Here is a 26,518-nt window from a genome sequence, read left to right as displayed (position 1 = left end):
ATTTTTCCCACGCCATCCCTACATAGAGTGCCATCCCTACCTCACCACCACACTCACACTCTAGGATTTGGCAATGGGTCAATATTAGGAAATTGTGGTTATGTTCAGAAAATTCAAAACAAATAATGATTTTAAGAAACATTGACATCACAACATATTGGCATCAGAACATTACAAGACAATCGAGTTATACGTACCTCATTTTATCTCGCAATGGCTGGTTTTCACACAGGTAAAGGATGTCCTCAAAACTGTTGCCCTTATTCTTCAACTTTTTGATGAGCTCTTTTGCAAGCACAGTTTTCCCAGTGCCCGGAAGACCTTGCACAAACAGACTTTTGACGTTGTCAACAGAAAAACGTTTGTGAAGGATATTGAACTGTTCCAATGTCAAGAGACTCAGATATTGCACACCGACGTGTTCTCCCAAAATAGATTCAAAAACAAGGAGACTGACTGCAAGGCTCTTGAGAAGATGCCAAAAGTACTTCTGCTCAATTTTCAAATAGCTTTCTGGGTACAGATTTTCATCAAACAGAGTGACAGTTGAAAGATCAGAAAGGGCAAAAATTTTGGGGATGACGCAGAGAACATTAGAATATTTCCCATTCTTCACCATAGCAGTTTTTATTGAATGAGCAGTTTCCATGCAGTACACTTTGACATTGCTGTTCCTTTCATTCACAACAGTAAACAATTGCAGAGATTGGCCCTCAACAAGAACCAGCACATCACAAACAACATGATTGTTGTTTGGCTTGCCAAGGTTTCCCGCCCAACTGCGTGAGTAGATTCGAAAACCTTTGTGGCCATTAAATGTTTTCATCAAAAATTTGTCGAATTGGGAGATCGCAGGTTTCTCTTCAATTAATTTAGAGTGTAAATCTGGAAACAGAACTGTGGGGCCTTGTTCCAAGGAGTCATTTTCTTCGACTGAAAGACAATAAAATAGTAAATGGCAAAAGTCAGTATAACAATAGAAAAAACAAGTTAACTCCATCATAAAGAAAATGCCAAACTATATTGAGCTAACAATTTTTTCCAATTAACAATTTTTCTGATATTGCTGTCCCTGGAAGCCGTACCTGGAAAACAAATAAGTAACAGAGCGCACTATTATACATAGGGACTTTGTGGCCACTCTGTAGTCTATTAATTACGCAGTGTTGGAATATACCTTTTGACTCTTCAAACTGCTGAGATCCCTTAGACCTTTGAAGACCCTTTAAGTCCCCCAAGACAATTAAGACAGCAAGACCCAGAAAGACCATGAAGACCTGGAAATCCTCGTAGACCCTTAAAGACTCAAAAGACCCAGAGAACCCAAAATAACCAGAAGACCCAAAATACCCCCCAAAGACCCAAAATACATCAAAGACCCTTAAAGACTCAAAAGACTCCAAACACCCAAAATATCTAAAAGACCCATAAAGACAACAATGACTCAAAAGACCACGAATACCCAAAATACACTACGCACAATAAGTTAGGGATATTGTGGGAGTGGGTTTATTTTTTTTTATAGGGGTTAGGGTTATGGTATTGAAATCAAGAATGCTGTGTTTTTTCATACTCATTAATAACCATAGAATTAGGACCAACAACTTTTTTCAACATAATTAATACACAAAATCAACCACACCGAAGAACCTGCCAATATCCCTAACCTATTGTGAGTAGTGTACATCAAAGACCCTAAAGAGATCTCGCCTTAAGAGACCCTTAAGAGATAGATCTCGCGAGATCTTGTCAGCGAGGGCATGGTTTTTCGAAGCTGCACACGCTCTCCACGCTTTCGAAGTTAAGTAATTGTTCACAATTGTATTTTTGTCGAAACTGTATTTCTCTTTCGGTGTGTGTACCGATAGTGTGTCCCAAGGAAGATTTATCGGTGTTAATCTTTCATACCTGCATAAAAAATCGTCGGTTAATTTGTGCCACCTAGTACCTTGTTTCCTACCTTGAGGCTTTTTCTCTCAGCAGTCGATTGTGGTCCAATTACTTTCGTTCTCAGTTTTTCCCAGTCTTTTCACCCCATACTTTCTTGTTTAAAATCTCAACTCAAAAAAAAGAAAAAAACATTTCCTTCTTTGTTCTTATTCATTTATTCGTTGTTCTCATTCGTTCGTTCGTTCTTCGACCACGTGTTTCACCCCCATTTCCCCAGATAGTTTTCACTGTTCAATTTAAAAATGTTTAAACTTTCCCCTGAAGTGATATATTCTGTCGTATATTATAACACCTTTTTCTTCTTCTTCTTTAAAAGGTTGCTTTCGACTTGCTCACCTAATCTATTCATTCCCAAAAAAAATTCCATCTCTTACAGTTCCTCTTTCCTACATTCCCCAAACTCACCGGCACTCCACCCCCCCTAACCCCCCCCCCCCCCCTCCAGCGTCCTCAAACGTATCTCTGACTCGAAGGTCACAAGAAACTCATTTTGCAATAAATGTTAATTTCCCATTAATCGTACAACACTTTCCAGAATCCAAACACACCCCTCCCCTCCAAATCTTCCCCATCACCCGTCCCTTTCAAATCTCCCCCCTTGCCCCTCCCCTCCTAAACTCCCCCCTCACCTCCAAATCTCCCCCATCCCTTTCAAATCCCCCCCTTGCCCCTTCCCTCTGAAACTCCCCCCTAACCCCTCCCCTCAAACTCCCTCCTCACCTTCAAATCTCCACACCCTCATTTATTCTCCATTTCCCCCCTCTCACCCCTCCTCCTCAAAGCGTCCTCCCCGCTTCTTCCCCCTTCCAACTCTCACCTCCATCTCCCCCAACCTTCTGCCTCGCTCTGCCCCCCCCCCTCAAAGGACACCTCACTGTGCCTCACCCAATCACCGTCAAACCTTTTGTCTGCCCCATCCTTCCCTTTCTCCTTGCTATTCTGAAATCTCTGACACAGTCAACAGCTCTACCTCCCCCTCTTCCTCCTCTTCCACATCTTACCCTACCCCTCCCCCCCCCCCCCCACCTGTTCTGTCTCCGATGCTCCCCCTTCCTCTTCATCAACGGTATGGACCTCAAACATCCGGTATGGACCTCAAACATCCGGGGCCTTCGCTCAGACTTGACTGATCTCTCCATACAGGTTGCTTCTGACAAACCAGACTTAATCTGCTTAACAGAAACTTTCCTCCTTCTTCATGTCTCTGATTCCTTAATATCTCTCCCGGGTTACTCCCTCCTCCAGTATGATAGACCTGAGCCACGTCCTGGAGATGGGGTTGCTATCTTTATCAAAAACTCTCTTCCTCACTCGCCCTGCACTGCCCTCTCTCCACCTCACCCACAGGAATACCTCTGGCTACTGCTTCCCCTCTGCTCCCACCTTTAGTTCATATGTGTGTTGTACCGTCCACCAAACAGTGATGACTCCATCCACATCTCGCTGTCTGATAATATGGACCAACTTCTATCGACTCATCCCAACTCTTGCTTCCTCAAATGTGGTGATTTCAATTGTCACCATGCCAGTTCGCTGGGTGTGGGTACCTCTCTCACCAGCCATGGCTCCTCAGCAAAGGACTTCTGCGACTCACTGGGACTGACACAATCTGTCAATTTCCTGACCCGGATCTCAGTCAACAGAGCATGTTCTCTTCGAGACTTGATTTTGACTAACTTCCCTGCAAATGTCTGCTGCTCTTCTTCTGCTCCAATCGGCTCATCTGATCATGTGCTTGTTAAAGTGGACATCTCTCTGACCATTCTCAGAGAGCCTCCTCAGTGCCGACGAGTCTGGCATTTCACTCAGGCCAACTGGCACGGTCGACAAGCAGCCATGAATCATCTGGACTGGTCTCCCATCTCTACCGCCTCTGACATCAACTCATCCATGGAATTCTTCCAAAGTAAATTGGTCTCTCTCACGCACAGATTTATCCCATCTCGTCTTCAGTTGTCATACCCTTCCTTGCGTCCATGGTACACAGAATCTTGTGGTGAGGCTGTTGCCCAGAAACAACTTGCCTTCGCCTCCTGGAAAGCAAATCCAACGGAAGGAAATCTCTTTTCCTTTCACAAAGCCTGAAACAAGTGTGTGTCCACCCTCAGGAGAGCCAGGAAACAATATCTCTCCACTCTCAAATCTGTCTCCCTCTTCCAAATCCTCGTGGCATGTGGTCAAATCTGTTTCAGGTGTTTGTTCCCCCTCCATTCCCTCCCTTACCTCAAACCGCTACACAGCTGACTCTGCACGTGAAAAAGCTGAATGCCTCAACTCTGTGTTTGCCTCGAAATCTTGTGGCCCAAACCCATCCCTCTCTGTACCCACCGTACCCAGCTGCTCCTGGACTCTGTCTCCTTTCCTCCTGACAAGGTGCAAAAGTTTCTGTCAACCCTCGACTCTGATTCTGCAACTGGACCTGACGGCATCAGCCCACGGGTCCTAAAATCCTGCTCTGCCACTCTTTCACTCCTTCTGTCTGTTCTCTTCACCCTCTCTTTTGCTCAAGGTCATCTGCCATCAGCTTGGAAATCAGCTAACATCACCACTTTACACAAAAAGGTGCAAAAACAGATGCAACTACAGACCAATCAGCCTTCTCCCAATTATCAGCAAAGTCATGGAATCCATTATTGCTTCGGATATGAAATCTTCCCTCTTCTCCAATGGCTTGATCTCTGATCATCAATTTGGTTTCAGACCAGGTCATTCTACTCTGGACATGCTGCTTCTGCTGTCTCAACAATGGATGGAGGTCCTCAATGCCAAACTGGAAATTAGAGCCGTCTCCCTTGACATATCACGTGCCTTCGATACGGTCTGGCACCCCGCTCTGCTCACCAAACTCTCCTCCTATGGTATCCATGGAAATGTCCATGCCTGGCTGATGGACTGCCTCTGTAGTCATAGTCAACGTGTGGCCCTGAATGGGTTTCTCTCATCTCCCCTTCTTGTTCAGACTGGAGTTCCCCAAGGCAGTGTTCTGGGCCTTGTGCTTTTTCTGGTCTTCATCAATGATCTTTCTGACTCTCTTGAAAATCCTCTCTATCTCTTTGCTGATGACTCCACTCTCTGCCGCTCCAATTCCTCATCCCTCAGATCGGCAGTCTGCAGCCTCCTCACTCTTTGCAGACCTGGACAAAATCACAGACTGGTCAAAACAAGTGGAACATGTCTTTCAATCCTGACAAATCTCACACTCTGACTCTATCTCTCTGAAAAGACCGACTGGACAACCCTCCCATCCACTTTCTGAATAATCCTCTCCAAGAAGTTCTATCACTCAAGCTTTTGGGTCTCACGATCTGCCATGATCTTTCCTGGGAAAACCACATTTCAAATCTGGCCTCCAAAGCCAGTCGCTGACTGGGCATCCTCCATCGTGCGAAGTCCTTCCTTGGCACACCTGAGCTCCTCACCACATACAAGGCTTTCATCCACAGCTCAATGGAATACTGTTCTCCCCTCTGGGCCGGTACTCCTGCCTTTCAACTAGCTCGGCTTCACGCTGTTGAAACCAAAGCATTCAGAATCATTGAATCTCCCGCAATGAAGCTAACCCCGAGGGCCTTTCACTTATTTACCGCAGGCAGGTTGGTGGTCTTTCTGTCTTCTACCGACTCCTCTCCATACTTGCTCCCCCAGCTCTCTCTGGGCTCTGTCCCCAGATGGAAGCCAATCAGTTCAATCTTGGTTTCATCAGACCACAGAATCTTGTTTCTCACAGTATGAGAGTCCTTTAGGTGCTTTTTTGCAAACTCCAAGCGGGCTTTCATGTGTCTTTCACTGACGAGAGGCTTCCGTCTGGCCACTCTGCCATAAAGCCCAGATCGCTTGAGTGTTGCAGTCATGGTTGTCCTTCTGGAAGTTTCTCCCATCTCCACACAGGATCTCTGGAGCTCAGCCAGAGTGACAATCGGGTTCTTGGTCACCTCTCTTACCAAGGCCCTTCTCCCCCGATTGCTCAGTTTGGCCAGGCGGCCAGCTCTAGGAACAGTCCTGGTTGTTCCAAACTTCTTCCATTTAAGAATTATTGAGGCCACTGTGCTCTTGGGAACCTTCAATGCAGCAGAGATTTTGTTGGCTTCCCCAGATCTGTGCCTCGACACAATCCTGTTCTGAGCTCTGCAGGCAGTTCCTTCGACCTCATGGCTTGGTTTTTGCTCTGATATGCATTACCAGCTGTGAGACCTTATATAGACAGGTGTGTGCCTTTCCAAATCGTGTCCAATCAATTGAATTTACCATAGGTGGACTCCATTCAAGGTGTAGAAACATCTCAAAGATGATCAAGAGAAATGGGAGGCACCTGAGCTAAATTTCAAACGTCATAGCAAAGGGTATGAATACTTATGTCAATGTGATATTTCAGTTTTTTCTTTTTAATAAATTTGCAAAACTTTCTAAAATCCTGTTTTCTCTTTGTCATTATGGGGTATTGAGTGTAGATTGATGAGGGAAAAAATGAATTTAAACGATTTCAGCAAAAGGCGTGGTACATAACAAAATGTGAAAAAAGTGAAGGGGTCTGAATACTTTCTGAATTCACTGTACATGCTTGTATATTTGTGAATATTGCTTGAATTGCCTTTCCTGATTTTCCCTGCCATTTCCCCATTTGAATTTCCCAAACTGCCATTTCTCCCGCCATTTTCTTGCTTGTGTAATACATTCCTGAGAGAGTCGATATGGTGTCTTGACTTACTCTGCTCGGGTTTGATCTGAGATAGCACTTCTGTTGCAAGTGGCCCGAGTGATTAATTAATCAGATAGATGATAGGGAGTGACGTGTAACGCTGGTTAGCTCGGCAAATTCATATCTGTTACACAGCTACTGGCGCAGTTCCCCAAATGCTTCATTCATCACACAGGCAAGGTAAACAGACCTTGGGCGCAAATACCTGTGTTGTTGCAGATGGCCTCCAAAGTATGCTGATAGACGCACTGGCTTTCAGAGTTATCCGGGCCACGCCCACAATATGTTCCAATATTCTGCTACTTTTGCATATGTAACATGCAGATAACCAATAATAAGGAATCAAAACATGGCATTTTAACCTCTGCTACCAAAGGTGGATGGAGGTTATGTTTTCACCCCTGTCTGTCTGTCCGTTTGTGAACAAAATATCTCAAAGTTATGGACGGATTCAGAAGACATTGGGCAGAGATGTAGCGTATGTGACAACGACGAAATGATTAGATTTTGGAGAAGATCCGAATTCGGATCCAGCTACTCAAAATTTTTAAGGTGATTCTTCACCATTGGGATATAGGGCCGAAAACGATACATAGCAGGATATCTCAAAAAGTTGTGGACGGATTTGGATGAAACCTGGTCGACTGGTTGGGTGTCTGACAAGGACGATTCGATTCTGGTGAAGATCTGAATATGGATTTGGATACAACAACAACAACATGCATTTTAAAGGCCATTTTCCCTGCGAGAGCGGGGGTTAGCCTTGCGGTCCCCATGACGATCTTCTCCATTTTGCCCTATTTTCTGCATCTCTCCTTGTTAACCCCCTTGCCCACATTTCTTCTTCCACCATCTTCAGCCAAGTCTTTCTCGGTCTTCCCCGTCTTCTACTTCCTTCTACATTCATTTCCATCACTCTTCTCAACCAGTCACTTTCATCCTTCCTCAACACATGACCAAACCATCTCAACCTGTTCCTCTTCACAGCATCAATCACAGGCTCTATTACCATCATCTTTCGCAATTCATCATTTGTCGTCCTCTCTCTCAACGATACTCCGCACATCCGTCGAACCATTCGCATTTCCACCCTTTCCAACCTTCGTTGCTGCTCTACGTTCATTACCCATGTCTCGCTCCCATAAATCATAACACTTCTCACACATGCGGCATACACCTTTCCCTTCAGCTTCAACGACACTCCCCTCATCATCAGCACGCCACTCAATTCCCGAAACTTCTTCCATGCACATCTCACTCGAGCAACCGTTGCCGAGTCTGATCCACCTTCTCCATTCAGCATGTCTCCGAGGTAGCAAAATGTTTTCACACCGTCTCGAAGATCCAACTCAACATCTCCTCCATCTGCAGCTCCCTCTGTGCACACCTTACACTTGAATGTAGCTGCCGCACTGGTTAATGACCCTCTCAGACCACTACATTTTTGATGAACCCACTCAGCGCACATTGTACATTGAATGGAGTTCACTCCGACACCCTTCCTACACACAGCACAGGGCCACTTCCCAGTTCTTTCCACCTCACCACATGCTTTACCACTTGCCATCACCTTCGTCTTTCCGATATTCACCTTCAGACCTTTTGTCTCCATACATTCCTTCCACGTGTTCATCTTTTCCTTCAGTCCATCCATACTTTCCGCAATCAACACCAGATCATCTGCATACAACAACTCCCACAGTAAACCCTCCTTTACGTTCTGAGCCAGCACCTCCATCACAGCTACAAATAGTAGTGGACTTAGTACCGACCCCTGATGCACTCCCACCTTCTTTTTTTTTCTTTTTTTGTATACAAGATCGAGGCTCGTGAAAGAGCGAACATTAATCACACAGAAAGACAAACAGACACATAAAACAAATAACATCGGGAGCGGTAGACAAGATGGGGAGAGAGGGGGAAGGACACAAACACAACATTTGAGAGCAGGGACCGAGAGACATGGAGACATCGAGAGAACTGTGGGAGGGAGAGGGCTTTGGGGGGGAGGCACGGGAAGGGGGGGGGGGGTGGGAGAGGTATAAAACATATGGACACTGCCAGGACTTCCAGGAAAGAAGTTGGAATTTCAAACAAGGTGGATCTGGGGTGAATTAGTGGGGGTAGAAAAGATCAAGGTTTTGGATGGGGGAAGATAAGAGATGGTGGTGAACAGCTGTTTTAAAGACCTGGAGGGAGGAGTGTGATTGAAGTGAGTGTGGGAGTTTGTTCCAGAGGTGGGAGAAAAGAGAAATGAAAGAGTGAAGGTGAGCAGAGAGGCGAGATTTCGGCAGTTTAACCATCAGAGGGTGGCTGGCAGGTCTTGTGCGACCTGCAGGAATATTTGGGGGACAGAGCACAGAGAGAGCTGGGGGAGCAAGGCCGGAGAGGAGTCGGTAGAAGACAGAAAGACCACCTACCTGCCTGCGGTGAGTGAGTGAAAGGCCCTCAGAGATAGCTTCATCGTGGGAGATTCCAATGATTCTGAAAGCTTTGGATTCAACAGCGTGAAGCCGAGCCAGGTGTGAGGCAGGAGCACCAGCCCATAGGGGAGAACAGTATTCCATTGAGCTGCGGATGAAAGCCTTGAATGTGGTGAGGAGCTCAGGTGTGCCTAGGAAGGACTTCGCATGACGGAGGATGCCCAGTCGGTGACTGGCTTTGGAGGCCAGCTTGGAAATGTGGTTTTCCCAAGAAAGATCATGGCAGATAGTGAGACCCAAAAGCTTGAGCGACAGAACTTCTTGGAGAGGATTGTTGAGAAAGTAGATGGGAGGGTTGTCCAGTCGATCTTTTCGGAGAGACATAGTAAGAGTGTGAGATTTGTCAGGATTGAAAGACATGTTCCACTTGTTTGACCAGTCTGTGATTTTGTCCAGGTCTTCAGAGAGTGAGGAGGCTGCAGACTGCCGATCTGAGGGAAGAGGCATGGAGCGGCAGAGAGTGGAGGCATCAGCAAAGAGATAGAGAGGATTTCCTTCACCTCAAACTCACCACTGTTCCCGTCCTTCGTCCTTACAGCTGTGCGTGCTCTTTTGTACATTGCCATCACGACTCTGATCAACCATTCCTCCACTCCTAACTTCCTCAATGCCCATGTCAATACTTTGCGTGGAACCCGATCGAATGCTTTCTCCAGATCAAGAAACACAAGAAACAACTTCTTCCTCTTCTCCATGTACTTCTCCTGCAACTGCCTCACAATGAAAAGCGTGTCTGTCGTTCCTCTTCCTGGCATGAATCCAAACTGCATTTCGTCTATCTTCACTTTCTTCCTTATCCTCCTCTCCAACACCCTTTCCAATACCTTCATTCCATGCTCCAATAACTTTATCGTTCGATACGAGCCACACTCCAGAGGGTCACCTTTCCCCTTGTATAGAGGGACGATGGTACTCAGTTCCCAATCCACTGGAATGCGGCCTTCTTTCACCACCAGATTACAGATCTCTGTCATTCTCTTCACACCCCAACTTCCTGCTGCCTTCAACATATATCCCACAACTCCCGTCGGCCCTCCCGCTTTTCTACCCTTCATTGCTTTTATCGCTTCCTCAACTTCCTTCTCAGTTATCTTCTCTGCCGGTCCTAAAACTGGGTTACTCTCTATGTTGCCATCCCATTCATTCTCTGTATTCAACAGCATTTCCATATATCTTTTCCATCTTCCTTTAATTCCATCTGGGTCGACAACGATTTGTCCCACTTCATCCTTCAAGCAACTCACCCACATCACATCACACCTCTCTTTTGCTATCTGCTTTGCAATCCTGAATACTGCTTTCTGACCCTCTTCCGAATCCAAGCGTTCTCCGAACATTTTCCTACATGCCTCCTGCGCCTTTGCTACCTCTTTCTTTGCAGCCTTCCTGGCTGCCTTATAGCTTTCATGCTCTGCTGTTTCTGCTCCCGTACCCTTCGCCTTCTGCCACTCTTTGAACTTCTTCCTCTTCTCGTCAATCCTCTTTCCAACTTCATCATCCCACCACCGTGTTTCCGAGTGCCTCGGTGGTCCTTTTGTCCATCCACATACCTCACCAACGGCTCCCAACAGACTAGCTTTCATTGACATCCAACCACTTTCAAGCTCAACCACATCATCCTCGACCCTACTCAGCCTCTCTTTTAATGCCTCCCTTACTGTCACCTCTTTCAACCTCCACACCTTCATTCTCGGTTGGTACTTCACCCGCCGAGCTCTCCTCGCACCTTTCACCCTTACGTCGCAGACAACCAAGTGGTGCTGTGAAACAGCCTCCTCCCCCGGGATCACCTTTGTGTCCCGGAGGTGCCCCCTATCTCGCCTACGCACCATCAGGTAGTCAACGGTTGTCGTCGACCCACCTGACGTGTATGTAACAAGCTTATTATCCTCTTTCTGGAACTGAGTATTACAAATCAACAAATCAGCTCCATCAGCAAACTCCAAAATCCTTTCACCTTCTCCATTTCTCACACCACGTAACTCACCACATACAAGGCTTTCATCCGCAGCTCTATGGAATACTGCTCTCCCCTCTGGTCTGGTGCTCCTGCCTCACACCTAGCCCGTCTTCACGCTGTTGAAACCAAAGCGTTCAGAATCATTGGAATCTCCCACGATGAAGCTAACTCCAAGGGCCTTTCACTCACTCACCGCAGGCAGGTTGGTGGTCTTTCCGTCTTCTACAGACTCCTCTCTGGCCTTGCCCCCCCCCCCCCCAGCCCTCTTTGGGTCTGTCCCCCAAATATTCCTACAGGTCGCACAAGATCTGCCTGCAACCCTCTTATGGTTAAACTGCCAAAATCAAGACTTTCTGCTCACCTTCACTCCTTCATTCCTCTTTTCTCCCACCTCTGGAACAAACTCCCTCACTCTCTTCAATCCCACTCCACCCTACAGGTCTTTAAAACAGCTGTTCACCACCATCTCTTATCCTCCCCCATCCAAAACCTTGATCTTTTCTACCCTCGCTAATTTCGGTCGCCTTGTGTTTTATACTTCTCCCCCCCCCCCCCCCCCTTCCCACGCCTCCTGCCCCCAAGCCCTCTCCCTCCCACACTTCTCCCTGCTCTCAAATGTTGTGGTTGTGTGCTTCCCCTTCTCTCCCCATCTTGTCTTCCGCTCCCTCTTTTTGTATATTTTGTTTGTCTGGTTGATTTGTTTGTGAAATAAATGTTAGCTCTTTCACGAGCCTCGATTCAGTATACAAAAAAAACCAAAAAAAAACCCCCCCATGAACTCCGTCAAAACCATCCATACTCCTTCCCACATGTCCATTTAGGTCTCCTCCTACCACAACAACTTCCTCATCTTTCACGTTTTCCATCAGCTTCTCTATCGCACACCAGAACTTGTCCTTCTCTTCATCGCTTCGACCAACCTGCGGAGCATATCCCGAGATGACGTTCACCAAGAGCTTTCCAATCATCATTTTCACCATCATCAACCTATCACTCACTCTAGTCACACTCACCACACTGTCTACAAACTCCTCAGAAAACAGGACACCAACACCATTCACGCCCTCCAGGCACCCTTGCCACACAAACATGTATTTTTGTCCCTGCCTGCACTTCACCATTCTCACACCACTTCCCTTCCATCTCGTCTCTTGCACACAACATATGTCTACTCTTCTTCTGACCAATACTTCCACCACTTCTCCTGATCTCCCTGTCATTGTCCCTACATTCCATGTCCCAAACCTCAGAAACCGATCTCCACTTCAGGCTGTACCCTGCCCATATGTAGTTGGAATTGTCATGGTTCTCTTTTTGAGGCAATGTTTTTTATGGCCGGATGCCCTTCCTGACGCCAACCCTCTTATCGCCTCTTACGACACCACGCAGGGATACGGCGTACCTATTCTTATCCAGGGTACACACTGGGAAACGTTTAAAACATGGAAATTCTGGGGGGCGGCGTCAGCATCACGGCTGCGGTTTAAACATATTTAAATAATATTTAAACAAAACCATGAAAAACAATCTGGGAAAAGTCTCTCAGTGAGAACGTGGATTTGAGAAAGCAGGAGCAGAGGTGAAAGAAAAACGAGATATAGGGGGCGGGGCACTAGTCGAGACGAGGAGGCCGCACGAGACACCAGGCCGCACGAGGCGCGAACAAAGAAACGACTAATTACACACAAATTTGCAACAACTACAAAACCAAAACCAAATAGAAACACACAATAACACAAATACAACAAAAATACCCAGCGGAAATTTGACAAAGAAACGAACGGGAAAACACTCAAACTTTGATGCCGTGGAGAGATCGAAGCAAGCCCCGTCGCTCGAGGGACCGGAAGGATTTGGATATGAGAATTATTTAATTATTTAAGTGATTCTTCACCATTGGGAGATCGTGCCAAAAACGATACACAGCAGGATATCTCAAAAAGTTGTGGACGGATTTGGATGAAACTTGGTCGACCGGTTGGGTGTCTGACAAGGACGATTCGATTCTGGTGAAGATATGGATTTGGATATGAGAATTATTTAATTATTTAAGTGATTCTTCACCATTGGGAGATCGGGCCAAAAACAATACATAGCAGAATGAATGAATTTGTGAATGAATGAATTTCTGTAGGAATGTGAATGAATTCTGTGAATGTGAATGAATGAATTCCTGTATTCCTGTAGGAATATTCACCATTGTGAGATCGGGCCAAAAACAATACATAGCAGGATTTCTCAAAAAGTTATGGATGGATTTTTAAAAAAAAATTTGTATACAGAATCGAGGCTCGTGAAAGAGCAAACATTTATCACACACACACAAAAAAAATCAAACAGACAAACAAAATATGTAAAAAGAGGGAGTGGTAGACAAGATGGGGAGAGAAGGGGAAGCACACAAACACAACATTTGAGAGCAGGGACATCGGGAAATGTGTGGGAGGGAGAGGGCTTGGGGGGAGGAGGCGTGGGAAGGGGGAGTGGGATGGGAGAAGTATAAAACACAAGGACACAAAAGACTTCCAGGAAAGAAGTTGGTATTTCAAAAAAGTGGATTTGGGGTGAAATTAGCGGGGGTAGAAAAGATCAAGGTTTTGGATGGGGGAAGATAAGAGATGGTGGTGAACAGCTGTTTTAAAGACCTGGAAGGAGGAGTGGGATTGAAGAGAGTGAGGGAGTTTGTTTCAGAGGTGGGAGAAAAGAGGAATGAAGGAGTGAAGGTGAGCAGAGAGTCTTGATTTTGGCAGTTTAACCATAAGAGGGTTGCAGGCAGATCTTGTGCGACCTGCAGGAATATTTGGGGGACAGAGCCCAGAGAGAGCTGGGGGAGCAAGGCCGGAGAGGAGTCGGTAGAAGACGGAAAGACCACCAACCTGCCTGCGGTGAGTGAGTGAAAGGCCCTTGGAGTTAGCTTCATGGCGGGAGATTCCAATGATTCTGAACGCTTTGGTTTCAACAGCGTGAAGACGAGCTCGGTGTGAGACAGGAGCACCAGCCCAGAGGGGAGAGCAGTACTACATTGAGCTGTGGATGAAAGCCTTGTATGTGGTGAGGAGCTCAGGTGTGCCAAGGAGGGACTTCGCACGATGGAGGATGCCCAGTCGGCGACTGGCTTTGGAGGCCAGATTTGAAATGTGGTTTTCCCAGGAAAGGTCATGGCAGATAGTGAGACCCAAAAGCTTGAGTGACAGAACTTCTTGGAGAGGATTATTCAGAAAGTGGATGGGAGGGTTGTCCAGTCGATCTTTTCGGAGAGACATCTTAAGAGTGTGAGATTTGTCAGGATTGAAAGACATGTTCCACTTGTTTGCCCAGTCTGTGATTTTGTCCAGGTCTGCAGCGAGTGAGGAGGGTGCAGACTGCCGATGAGGAATGGAGCTGCAGAGGGTGGAGTCATCAGCAAAGAGATAGAGAGGATTTTCAAGAGAGTCAGAGAGATCATTGATGAAGACCAGAAAAAGCACAGGGCCCAGAACACTGCCTTGGGGAACTCCAGCCTGAACAGGAAGAGGAGATGAGAGAAACTCATTCAGGGCCACACGTTGACTATGACTAGAGAGGAAGTCCGCCAGCCATGCGTGGAGATTTCCATGGATACCAAAGGAGGCGAGTTTGGTGAGCAGAGCGGGGTGCCAGACCGTGTCGAAGGCACGTGATATGTCGAGGGAGACAGCTCTAATTTCCTGTTTGGCATTGAGGACCTCCATCCATTGTTGAGACAGCAGAAGCAGCATGCCCAGAGTAGAGTGACCTGATCTGAATCCAAATTGATGATCAGAGATCAAGCCATTGGAGAAGAGGAAAGATTTCATATCCGAAGCAATGATGGATTCCATGACTTTCCTTATAATTGGGAGAAGGCTGATTGGTCTGTAGTTGCAAGGATCTGTTTTCGCACCTTTTTTGTGTAAAGCGGTGATGTTGGCTGATTTCCAAGCAGATGGCAGATGACGTTGAGCAAAAGAGAGGGTGAAAAGAACAGAGAGAGGGTGAGATAAAGCGGCAGAGCAGGATTTTAGGACCCTTAGGCTGATGCCGTCAGGTCCAGTTGCAGAATCAGAGTCGAAGGTTGGCAGAAACTTTTCCACCTTGTCAGGAGGAAAGGACACAGAGTCCAGGAGCAGCTGTGTATGACTGGGTACGGTGGGTACAGAGAGGGATGGGTTTGGGACACAAGATTTAGAGGCAAACACATAGTTGCGGCATTCAGCTTTTTCACATGAAGAGTCAGCTGTGTAGCCGTTTGAAGTAAAGGAGGGGATGGAGGGGGAACAAACACCAGAAACAGATTTGACCAGATGCCACCAGGATTTGGAAGAGGGGGACAGATAAGAGAGTTCGGTCTTGAGAACGGAGATATATTGTTTCCTGGCTCACTGAGGGTGGACACACACTTGTTTCGGGCTTTGTGAAAGGAAATGAGATTTCCTTCCGTTGGATTTTCTTTCCAGGGGACAAAGGCAAGTTGTTTCTGGGCAACAGCCTCACCACAAGATTCCGTGTACCATGGACGGGAGGAAGGGAATAACAACTGAAGACGAGATGGGATAAATCTGTGCATGAGAGAGAGCAATTTACTTTGGAAGAATTCCCAGGATGAGTTGATGTCAGAGGCGGTCGAGATGGGAGACCAGTCCAGATGATTGATGGCTGCTTGAAGACAGTGCCAGTTGGCCTGAGTGAAATGCCAGACTCGTCGACGCTGAGGAGGCTCTCTGAGAATGGTCAGAGAGATGTCCACTTTAACAAGCACATGATCAGATGAGCCGATTGAAGCAGAAGAAGAGCAGCAGACATTTGCAGGGAAGTTAGTCATAACCATGTCTGGAAGAGAAGATGCTCTGTTGACTGAGATCCGGGTCAGGAAATTGACAGATTGTGTCAGTCCCAGTGAGTCGCAGAAGTCCTTTGCTGAGGAGCCATGGCTGGTGAGAGAGGTACCCACACCCAGCGAACTGGCATGGTGACAATTGAAATCACCACATTTGAGGAAGCAAGAGTTGGGATGAGTCGATAGAAGTTGGTCCATATTATCAGACAGCGAGATGTAGATGGAGTCATCACTGTTTGGTGGACGGTACAACACACATCTGAACAAAAGGTGGGAGCAGAGGGGAAGCAGTAGCCAGAGGTATTCCTGTGGGTGAGGTGGAGAGAGGGCAGTGCAGGGCGAGTGAGGAAGAGAGTTTTTGATAAAGATAGCAACCCCATCTCCAGGACGTGGCTCAGGTCTATCATACTGGAGGAGGGAGTAACCCGGGAGAGATATTAAGGAATCAGAGACATCAAGAAGGAGGAAAGTTTCTGTTAAACAGATTAAGTCTGGTTTGTCAGAAGCAACCTGTATGGAGAGATCAGTCAAGTCTGAGCGAAGGCCCCGGATGTTTGAGTTCCATACCGGATTTTTGAGGTCCATACCATTAATGAAGAGGAAGGGGGAGCATCGGAGACAGAACAGGTGGGGGGGAGGGGTAGGGTAAGATGTGGAAGAGGAGGAAGAGGGAGGGAGAGCTGTTGACTGTGTCAGAGATTTCAGAATAGCAAGGAGAAAGGGAAGGATGGGGCGGACAAAAGGTTTGATGGTGATTGGGTGAGGCACAGTGAGGTGTTATTTGAAGAGGGGGAAGAGCGAGGCAGAAGGTTGGGGGAGATGGAGGTGAGAGTTGGAAGGGGGAAGAAGCGGGGGGGGGGGGGTGGGGACGCATTGAGGAGGAGGGGTGAGATGGGGGAAATGGAGAAGAAATGAGGGTGGGGAGATTTGAAGGGGAGGGGCTAGGGGGGAGTTTAGGAGGGAAGGGACAAGGGGGGGATTTGAAAGGGATGGGAGATGGGGGAGATTTGGAGGTGAGGGGGGAGTCTAGGAGGGGAGGGGTGTGGGGGGGGTTTAGGAGTGAAGGGGCAAGGGGGAGTTTAGGAGGGATGGGGCAAGGGGGACGATTTGAAAGGGATGGGTGATGGGGAAGATTTGGAGGGGAGGGGCAAGGGGGAAGATTTGAAAGAGATGGGTAATGGGGAAGATTTGGAGGGGAGGGGTGAGGGGGGAGTCTAGGAGGGGAGGGGTGAGGGGGAGTCTAGGAGGGGTGTGGGGGGAGTTTCGGAGGGAAGGGGCAAGGGGGGAGATTTGAAAGGGGTGGGTGATGGGGAGGATTTGGAGGGGAGGGGTGATGGGGAAGTTTTGGAGGTGAGGGGTGATGGGGAAGATTAGGAGGGGAGGGGTGAGATTGGATTTTAGAAAGTGTACGATTAATAGGAAACGAACATTTATTGCAAAATGAGTTTCTTGTGACCTTCGAGTCAAAAATACGTTTGAGGACGCTGGAGGGGGGATGGAGTACAGGTGAGTTTCGGGAATGTAGGAAAGAGGAACTGCAAGAGATGGAATTTTTTTTTGGAATGAATAGATTTGGTGAGCAAGTCGAAAACACCCTTTTAAAGAAGAAGAAGAAAAAGGTGTTATAATATACGACAGAATACAGTTCTTTAGAGGAAAGTTTAAACATTTTTAAATTTAACAGTGAAAACTATTTGGGGAAATGGAGGTGAAACACGTGATCGAAGAACGAACGAACGAATAAGAACAACGAATAAACGAATCAGAACAACGAATAAGAATAAAGAAGGAAATATTTTTTGTTGTTTTTTTTAGTTGAGATTTTAAACAAGGACGTGTGGTGTGAAAAGACTGGGAAAAACTGAAAGAACGAAACTTGTTGGAAAGGTTGTGTGTGCGACAAGGACTAATCGATTCCATTTTGGTGAAGATCCGGATCCAGCTCGTTGAATTTTTGAAGTGATTCTTCACCATTGAGTGATGTATCTACTGAGTGCCGTTCTAGTATTGTTATGAAATAACTTACGCTTAAAAAAGCCTCTTATTTCTTTCTCATCCAGAGATGTTGGAGTTGTGATGGATTTCAAACTTGATTCAGCAATGGCTTTATTTCTAGAAACTCTGTTGCCTGCAGGAAAACAAGAATTTCTGTTTACATCATGCCAATTTGAATGTCAACAATAATACATTTCTACTCAAAGCTCATTCTACAACTCAGTATAAAACCTCTTTAACGAGGACACTTGCAGTTTGAGTGGATGATAAATTTCATTGTCACTCCAAGTAAGCAAAACAGTAAAAACCAATGCTAGAGTGTCCTTCACGTCAAGCCGTGCACAAAACCTCTCGAGACGCTCTGCCCCGCCCCTCTATCCCCTGGCTATTGGTTAGAGGGAAACCACAACGGTTACATTCAATGAATCGTTACGACACACCGGTTACGATTCGTTCGATGAATGAACGGGTGTTATCCAGTCTCTTAAAGAGAAAGAACTGCTACAGGAGCTCCCCTTCCCTCCTAGTGAGGGAGTCCATCCAGCCCTCATGGTTTAATGCTGGTGATAAAATCCCGCAGGTGGGCCGGTAGCTATCCAATTCACCTCATTTAAGCCTGGTGTTACCTTAACGGTTAAGGTGGCTGGCTTGAGATATTCGGGTCCTGAGTTTGAGTCCCTGTCGCCGTTGAATTAACACCAAGTAGGTTGACTCAGCAGCCACAGGCTGCACACAAACCACTACCAGTTCGCATTTTCCATCGTCATCATGAATTATTAGAAGTTGGGGATCGACTCTTGACAATTTCAATAAACAGTGAGGTACAAAATGTCCTACTGGCAAAACTTGCTGTTGTAGTTACTCAAACAAAACCAGAATTGCATTCAGCCAAGTGTAAGGGGTGATCAAAGGAAGAAAAATGAAAAGCAACAATGAAGGTGTTCAAAATTTTCTTCAGGCAAATACTAAATAACTTTGCTGAACCAAAGCAGTTTTGTATAAAACTGCAGTGAGTAGCACTTGACTGGTGTGCTTCTGTTCCCCATGAATAACCTTGAGGAAAGTCTTTTTGTATCTGCTTGTATGGTTAGCACACCCATGCTCACTATGCTGAAAGTATTTCAGCTCAAGGCCGACTGTTGTGGTATGAAACAGCTGTTGGATTGATGAAAATGAAAACACCTCAAATTCCATTTTTGCTTTTTGAAATCCAACAAGGGTCCTGGTGACCTCCTCAAGATTACTTGTCATCCACTTTGTTCAAACCTGAAGAGCATTGTTTTATTGTAGTTAAAACTACAACTCTCTTATGTTTATCACAAAACTTTGCCAATGTATTTACTCATTCAGGCCACAAGACCTCATGCACAGCACAAATGACTTGTAGTTTTGGAGAGTATCAGATCTATAAAGTGATGATCAATGCTTGAAATAACCAGAACGTTCATTGAACACATCACCCAGCACTGCCTTGGTCGTGATGATGTAAAATGCCATCACATTTTATCCAAGTACTGCTAAACGGAAGGGTTTTGAAAGTGTCAAAAAGGCGATTTGTGTTCTCCAATGTTCACGTATGTAATAAGCCTGGTGTTGGCTTAACGGTTTGGAATGCAGGCTTGGGATCCTAGGATCCTGAGTTTGAATCCTGGTTGGTCATTGAATTAACACCAGGGGGGTTGACTCAGCCTGTCATCCTTCCAAGGTCGGCAAATTGAGTAACGGCTCACTGGTAATTGGGGCACTGCATCAGCGGCACAAACGCGCTTCCAGAAAAATCATGCAACCAGCAGCTACAGGCTGCAAACGAAAAACAAAAACATGTGTAATTGTATCAAAATAAAAGAGATTTTAAATGTCGTAGAAAAACAAATTCCAGAATTTCTCGCTGTTGATGCAGCGTCTTTTACACCACCTTATTTAATACGCAACATTAGTTATTTGTGCCTATTGTTTGTGTCCTTTATGGCGTCCGTAAAACAATACGTTTCCTGTTTGGAATGATTTTCAATTTTGTTTGTTTCCAATTTGTGTTCTAAGTATCACTTGCAATTGAAATGAAGTTGGTTATTGATCATAAACAGACCTGCAGACACAGAAGGGAGAAGTGACCCAATTGCTTAACCCCGCTTTTCACTTCGCGTGCGCAGGTTAATAAAACAGTAATAATAACATGGGGCTGGCAGGATGGCCTGGAGATACACACACCCGCCTCAAGCTGTCAAGCCTGGGTTTGAATCTCGGCCCAGCTATAAACTGTCATCCTGCACAAATAAGCAATACACAAAAGCAAGCAAGCATTAAATATTTATTTTATAGTTCAGACAAATTGTGCATCATGGGTAATATAGAACCAATTCCTCCCCATAATTCCCCTGGAAAGTGTACAAACCTGGATTGTCGGTATTCATTATTTCCAGCCATTCAATCTCATCCATCTGATGAATCTTGCCATCTTTGATTTTGTAGCAAATCGGACATTTGGCAAAAATGATCTTGCCACTGCGGTTAGGAACATAAATGGCGATGACATATCTATTTTGATTATCTGGCGTCTGATCCACATTAATGAAGTTGATTCTAATCCCCAAATCACCCCATTTCGCATCAACATGTGGCTTAATCCATATGAGCTTGGAAGTTTCATTGTCCAGACAGCCAACGACCTTCTTTTCTTTGTCATGGACACCGATGAAAATGTACCCTCCACCTGAATTTGCAAAAGCCGACACATATTTAGGGAGCATGTGTCTTGTTTTCTTAAATACCTGGTCAAATTGTTTGAACTCAACTGTTTGGCTCTCACCGAGTCCACCAAAATGTTCACCAAAGGTAACAGACTTTTTGTTGAACATGGTTTCTGCAGCTTCGTCTTGATGAGCTTTTTTCCTTTGCAAGAAATTAACAACATTGGTGATTTCCACTTGCTTTGTCTCCGTTTCATTTCGTTCAAACATACTGACATCGATGGTGCAGAGACGTGGATAACTGTTGTCACCAATACCACAATTCCATGCTTTCACAAAGATCAGCATCCTCGAACCATCTTTTTTAAAATCAAAAAACTCCTCCAACATCCTGCCAGAGATGAGTTTTATCAACGCTTCATCAATGTCTAATCCATGGCCATCACGAGAATTATAGTCTTCCATGTTGAGGATCTTTGCCACGATTACCCCTCCATGTGAATTGAGCAGTATACATGCTGCCTTGACAATCGCCTCACGTTGTTTGTCCTTCGTGTTCTTCTTGTCTTTCATTTTATCTCGTGCATTCTCACCAAAAGTCACACTTTCAACAATCTCGATTGTGTCCTCAGGTAATTCTTCACATTTTTTGAATCTCACATCTTCTGCTCTGGTACTGGGGATGATAGGGGTGGTGGGAGGTGGAGAAGAGGTGGTGGGACAGGAGAGAATAAGATGGTGAAATCACAGCAATTAACGAATCAGTTTTTTCCCCCCATCTGGCAGGGTATCTAAAAGCATCCCCCTCATTGTACTTTACATCACGACTTTGAAACAGATACAAACACCCTGATCATGTCATTTATTCTCAATGAAACACTTTCATGTTCAACTATAGCCAACTCAATGAAAATCAAAATATTTAATTATTTGAGAATACTTTTCAAAACTATTTCACATGAACTTGTTCACATATAAAAAATCATCATAATAGGAATTAAAACGAAGATGGTGTCAGATTCCCCATCAATAACACTCTCATTACTCTGACAAGAATAAACATCCTAGAAATAACAAACACTTGTCAAAATGTTGATAATTATGAATACAACAACAACAACAGGCATTTTAAGGCCATTTCCCCTACTAGAGCGGGGGTCAGCCTTGCGGTCCCCATGACAATCTTCTCTATCTTGCCCTATTTTCTGCATCACCCCTTGTTAACCGCCTTGCCCGCATTTCTTCTTCCACCATCTTTAGCCAAGTGTTTCTCGGTCTTCCCCGTCCTCTACTTCCTTCTACATTGATGTTTTTTGTTTTTTTTTAATACAGAATCGACGCTCGTGAAAGAGCTATCATTTATCACACAAACAAATCAAACAGACAAACAAACAAAGTATATAAAAAGGGGAGCGGTAGACAAGATGGGGAGAGAAGGGGAAGCACATACATACAACATTTGAGAGCAAGCACATCGGGAATGTGTGGGAGGGAGAGGGCTTGGGGGGAGGCGGCGTGGGAAGGGGCGGGGGGGGGGGGGAGAAGTATAAAACACAAGGACACCAAGGACTTCAAGGAAAGAAGTTGGTATTTCAAAAACGTGGATTTGAGGTGAAATTAGCGGGGGTAGAAAATATCAAGGTTTTGGATGGGGGAAGATAAGAGATGTTTGTGAACAGCTGTTTTAAAGACCTGGAGGGAGGAGTGGAATTGAAGAGAGTGAGGGAGTTTATTCCAGAGGCGGGAGAAAAGAGGAATTGAAAGATTTAAGGTGAGCAGAGAGTCTTGATTTTGGCAGTTTAACCATAAGAGGGTTGCAGGTAGATCTTGTGCGACCTGCAGGAATATTTGGGGGACAGAGCCCAGAGAGAGCTGGAGGAGCAAGGCCGGAGAGGAGTCGGTAGAAGACAGAAAGACCACCAACCTGCCTGCGGTGAGCAAGTGAAAGGCCCTCGGAGGTAGCTTCATCGCGGGAGATTCCAATGATTCTGAACGCTTTGGTTTCAACAGCGTGAAGATGAGCTAGGTGTGAGGCAGGAGCACCAGCCCAGAGGGGGGAACAGTATTCCATTGAGCTGCGGATGAAAGCCTTATATGTGGTGAGGAGCTCAGGTGTGCCAAGGAAGGACTTCGCATGACAGAGGATGCCCAGTCGGCGACTGGCTTTGGAGGCCAGATTTGAAATGTGGTTTTCCCAGGAAAGATCATGGCAGATAGTGAGACCCAAAATCTTGAGTGACAGAACTTCTTGGAGAGGATTATTCAGAAAGTGGATGGGAGGGTAGTCCAGTCGGTCTTTTCGGAGAGACATCGTAAGAGTGTGAGATTTGTCAGGATTGAAAGACATGTTCCACTTGTTTGCCCAGTCTGTGATTTTGTCCAGGTCTGCAGAGAGTGAGGAGGCTGCAGACTGCCGATCCGAGGGATGAGGAATGGAGCGGCAGAGAGTGCAGTCATCAGCACAGAGATAGAGAGGATTTTCAAGAGAGTCGGAGAGATCATTGATGAAGACCAGAAAAAGCACAGGGCCCAGAACACTGCGTTGGGGAACTCCAGCCTGAACAGGAAGATGAGATGAGAGAAACCCATTCAGGGCCACACGTTGACTATGAGGAAGTCTGCCAGCCATGCGTGGAGATTTTCATGGATACCGAAGGAGGAGAGTTTGGTGAGCAGAGCAGGGTGCCAGACCGTATCGAAGGCACATGATATGTTAAGGGAGACAGCTCTAATTTCCTGTTTGGCATTGAGGACCTCCATCCATTGTTGAGACAGCAGAAGCAGCATGTCCAGAGTAGAGTGATCTGGTCTGAAACCAAATTGATGATCAGAAATCAAGCCATTGGAGAAGAGGAAAGATTTCATATGCGAAGCAATGATGGATTCCATGACTTTGCTGATAATTGGGAGAAGGCTGATTGGTCTGTAGTTGATAGGATCTGTTTTTGCACCTTTTTTGTGTAAAGCGGTGATATTGGCTGATTTCCAAGCAGATGGCAGATGACCTTGAGCAAAAGAGAGGGTGAAGAGAACAGAGAGAGGGAGTGCAAGAGCGGAAGAACAGGATTTTAGGACCCGTGAGCTGATGCCGTCAGGTCCAGTTGCAGAATCAGAGTCGAGGGGTGACAGAAACTTTTCCACCTTGTCAGGAGGAAAGGACACAGAGTCCAGGAGCAGATTTCCATCACTCTTCTCAACCAGTCACTTTCATCCTTCCTCAACACATGACCAAACCATCTCAAACTGCTTCTCTTCACAGCATCAATCACAGGCTCTATTCCCATCATCTTTCGCAATTCATCATTTGTCTTCCTCTCTCTCAACGATACTCTACACATCCACCGACCCATTCACATTTCCACCCTTTCCAGCCTTCGTTGCTGCTCTATGTACATTACCCATGTCTTGCTCCCATAAATCATAACACTTCTCACACATGCAGCATACACCTTTCCCTTCAGCTTCAACGACACGACACTCCCCTCCTCGTCAGCACGCCACTCAGTTCCAGAAACTACTTCCATGCACATCTCACTCTAGCAGCCGTTGCAGAGTCTGATCCACCTTCTCCATTCAGCATGTCTCCTAGGTAACAAAATGTTTTCACACCTTCCAGCTTCATGCCGTCTCCAAAATCCAACTCAACATTTCCTCCATCTGCAGCTCCCTCTGTGCACACCTTGCACTTCAATGTAGCTGCCACACTGGTTAATGACCCTCTCAAAACACTACATTTTTGATGAACCCACTCAGCGCACATTGTACATTGAATGGAGTTCACTCCAACACCCTTCCTGCACACAGCACACGGCCACTTCCCAGTTCTTTCCACCTCACCACATGCTTTACCACTTGCCATCACCTTCGTTTTTCCGATATTCACCTTCAGACCCTTTGTCTCCATACATTCCTTCCACTTGTTCATCTTCTCCTTCAGTCCATCCATACTTTCTGCAATCAACACCAGATCATCTGCATACAACAACTCCCACGGTAAACCCTCCTTTACGTTCCGAGCCAGCACCTCCATCACAGCTACAAATAGTAGTGGACTTAGTACCGACCCCTGATGCACTCCCGCCTTCACCTCAAACTTACCACTGTTCCCGTCCTTCATCCTTACAGCTGTGCGCGCTCTTTTGTACATTGCCATCACTACTCTGATCAACCATCAATTGATAATTATGAATGGCCATCAATAATGCATTGTCGTGCATTTAGTGTGTGCAATGCATGAAACACAGAAGTAACGACTCGAATGACACTCGGTAGAGCGCAAACATCCACCAGGCTGAACAGATTACGTTTTGTACCCCACTGATAGGCCGAATCTACACCCGTACCGAATCAAATTTTAATCAGCTTGTTCTTGTCACCTAACCAACTCATCCACCAAGTTATGTCATAACACATCCACAACATTTTGAAATACTGTATCGTATCATGCTATAGAGTCGGTCGTCGCTATTCGTGGTTCCGCTATCCGCGGGTTCTGCGTATTCACGGTTGATTAAATGCGACTTGTTTCTCTATTCGCCGAAAAGTGTCCCGTGGATTTTTTTTCCCGATTCGCGGCCGTGTTCTGCGAATTCGCGGTTTTTCAGGGGCGCAAAATTTTTTTCCCACGAGCCGCGAGCTTGACACATTTATAATACCCATCTTTCACCAACCATGCTTAAAGCAGCTGGACATAATTATGCAAAAAACATCTACGAGCAGTGAACTTGACGTGTTTCTGTATTCCCTGCCGTGTGCTTCTTGTTTTCATGGCTTTCGCGGCCGCAACTTTTAGCCGCATTATAATCGAGAGCTTCGCGGGATGTTCCACCAGCTGCTTAAACTAGTCAACCCTGCGAATTATAGAATGAAAACGCTTCATTGAATCTTTTATTGAAATTAGCAGATACATTCAACATGGCATCATCCGATAACGTACTCCACAAACAATGTGCAGAGTATTCACCCCTCCTGCGGCTGCCCACAATGCCCGCATTCCTTCCATATACAGACTGTGTCTTGGGTCTCAATCATTCTTCTCATCCTGTTGCTTTGACCTGCGTATTTGACTCTCGCTTTGCTCATCGTTCAATCATGGCTCCCAAGTGCAAGACCAGTTCCGGACATGCGTCGACTACCAAAAGGCAGAAGAAAGTGATGAATGTCAGCCAGAAAGTGTAGCTGCTCGAACGGCTTTTGAGAGGAGAGAGTGCGACCTCTGTGGGCAGGCATTATGGCGTCAAATCCACCATTCGCTACATACGGAAGAACGAGAAGGCGATTCGTGAGAGTGTTTCAGTGAGCACTGTATCGAGTACGAAGGTGGTCACCCATGTCTGGGATGTCCACATAGAAAGGATGGAGGAAGCTCTCAGCATATGGATCGAGGACAACACGCAGAAGAAAATGCCTTCGAGTGGACCTCTCATTGGCGAAAAGGTCAAACGTATTTACAATCATCTGTCTGGCGTGGGTGGTACCCAACACAAGTGATGTGCCGTGCGATGATGGTACAAGCAGCGTGAGTTCATTCACAGCAAGCAGGAGATGGTTCCATCGTTTCAAGGAGCGGTCCTATCTCAAAAATGTGAAGCTCACAGGGGAGTGTGCCTCCATGGACCACGAGGTGGCAAAAGCATTCCCTGCTCAAATTGCGAGGCTGATTGAAAAGAAGGGATACCTCCCAGAGCAGGTGTTCAACGCTGACGAGACTGGCCTCTTCTGGAAAAAGATGCCCACGAGAACTTTCATCTCGAAGCGCGAGGAGACAGCATCGGGATTCAAGGCTGCCAAGGACCGTGTATCTCTTCTCCTCTGTGCAAACGGAAAAGGGGACCTCATGCTGAAACCCATGATGTTGTACCGTTCCCTGAACCCACGTGCTCCGAAGGGCAAGAACAAGCAAACTCTGCCCGT

The 26,518-nt window shown here is 46.1% G+C and overlaps 1 protein-coding gene across 1 annotated transcript in view; it reads right to left on the bottom strand.

The window, feature by feature from the left end:
• LOC137425852 (schlafen family member 13) overlaps nt 1-26,518 on the bottom strand; it is a 42,047-nt gene that overhangs the window by 2,851 nt on the left and 12,678 nt on the right. Inside the window, exons 2-4 of the mRNA XM_078775221.1 lie at nt 20,311-21,281; nt 17,950-18,051; nt 198-933 (exon numbers count right to left, since the gene is read on the bottom strand). Coding sequence (XP_078631347.1) covers nt 198-933; nt 17,950-18,051; nt 20,311-21,281 — 1,809 coding nt within the window. The remainder of the gene's footprint in view (nt 1-197; nt 934-17,949; nt 18,052-20,310; nt 21,282-26,518) is intronic.

Source organism: Myxine glutinosa, chromosome 4 (genome assembly GCF_964187855.1).
Source record: "Myxine glutinosa chromosome 4, kmMyxGlut1.1, whole genome shotgun sequence".
NCBI lineage: Eukaryota > Metazoa > Chordata > Myxini > Myxiniformes > Myxinidae > Myxine > Myxine glutinosa.
This window is presented reverse-complemented; position numbering and strand designations above follow the sequence as displayed.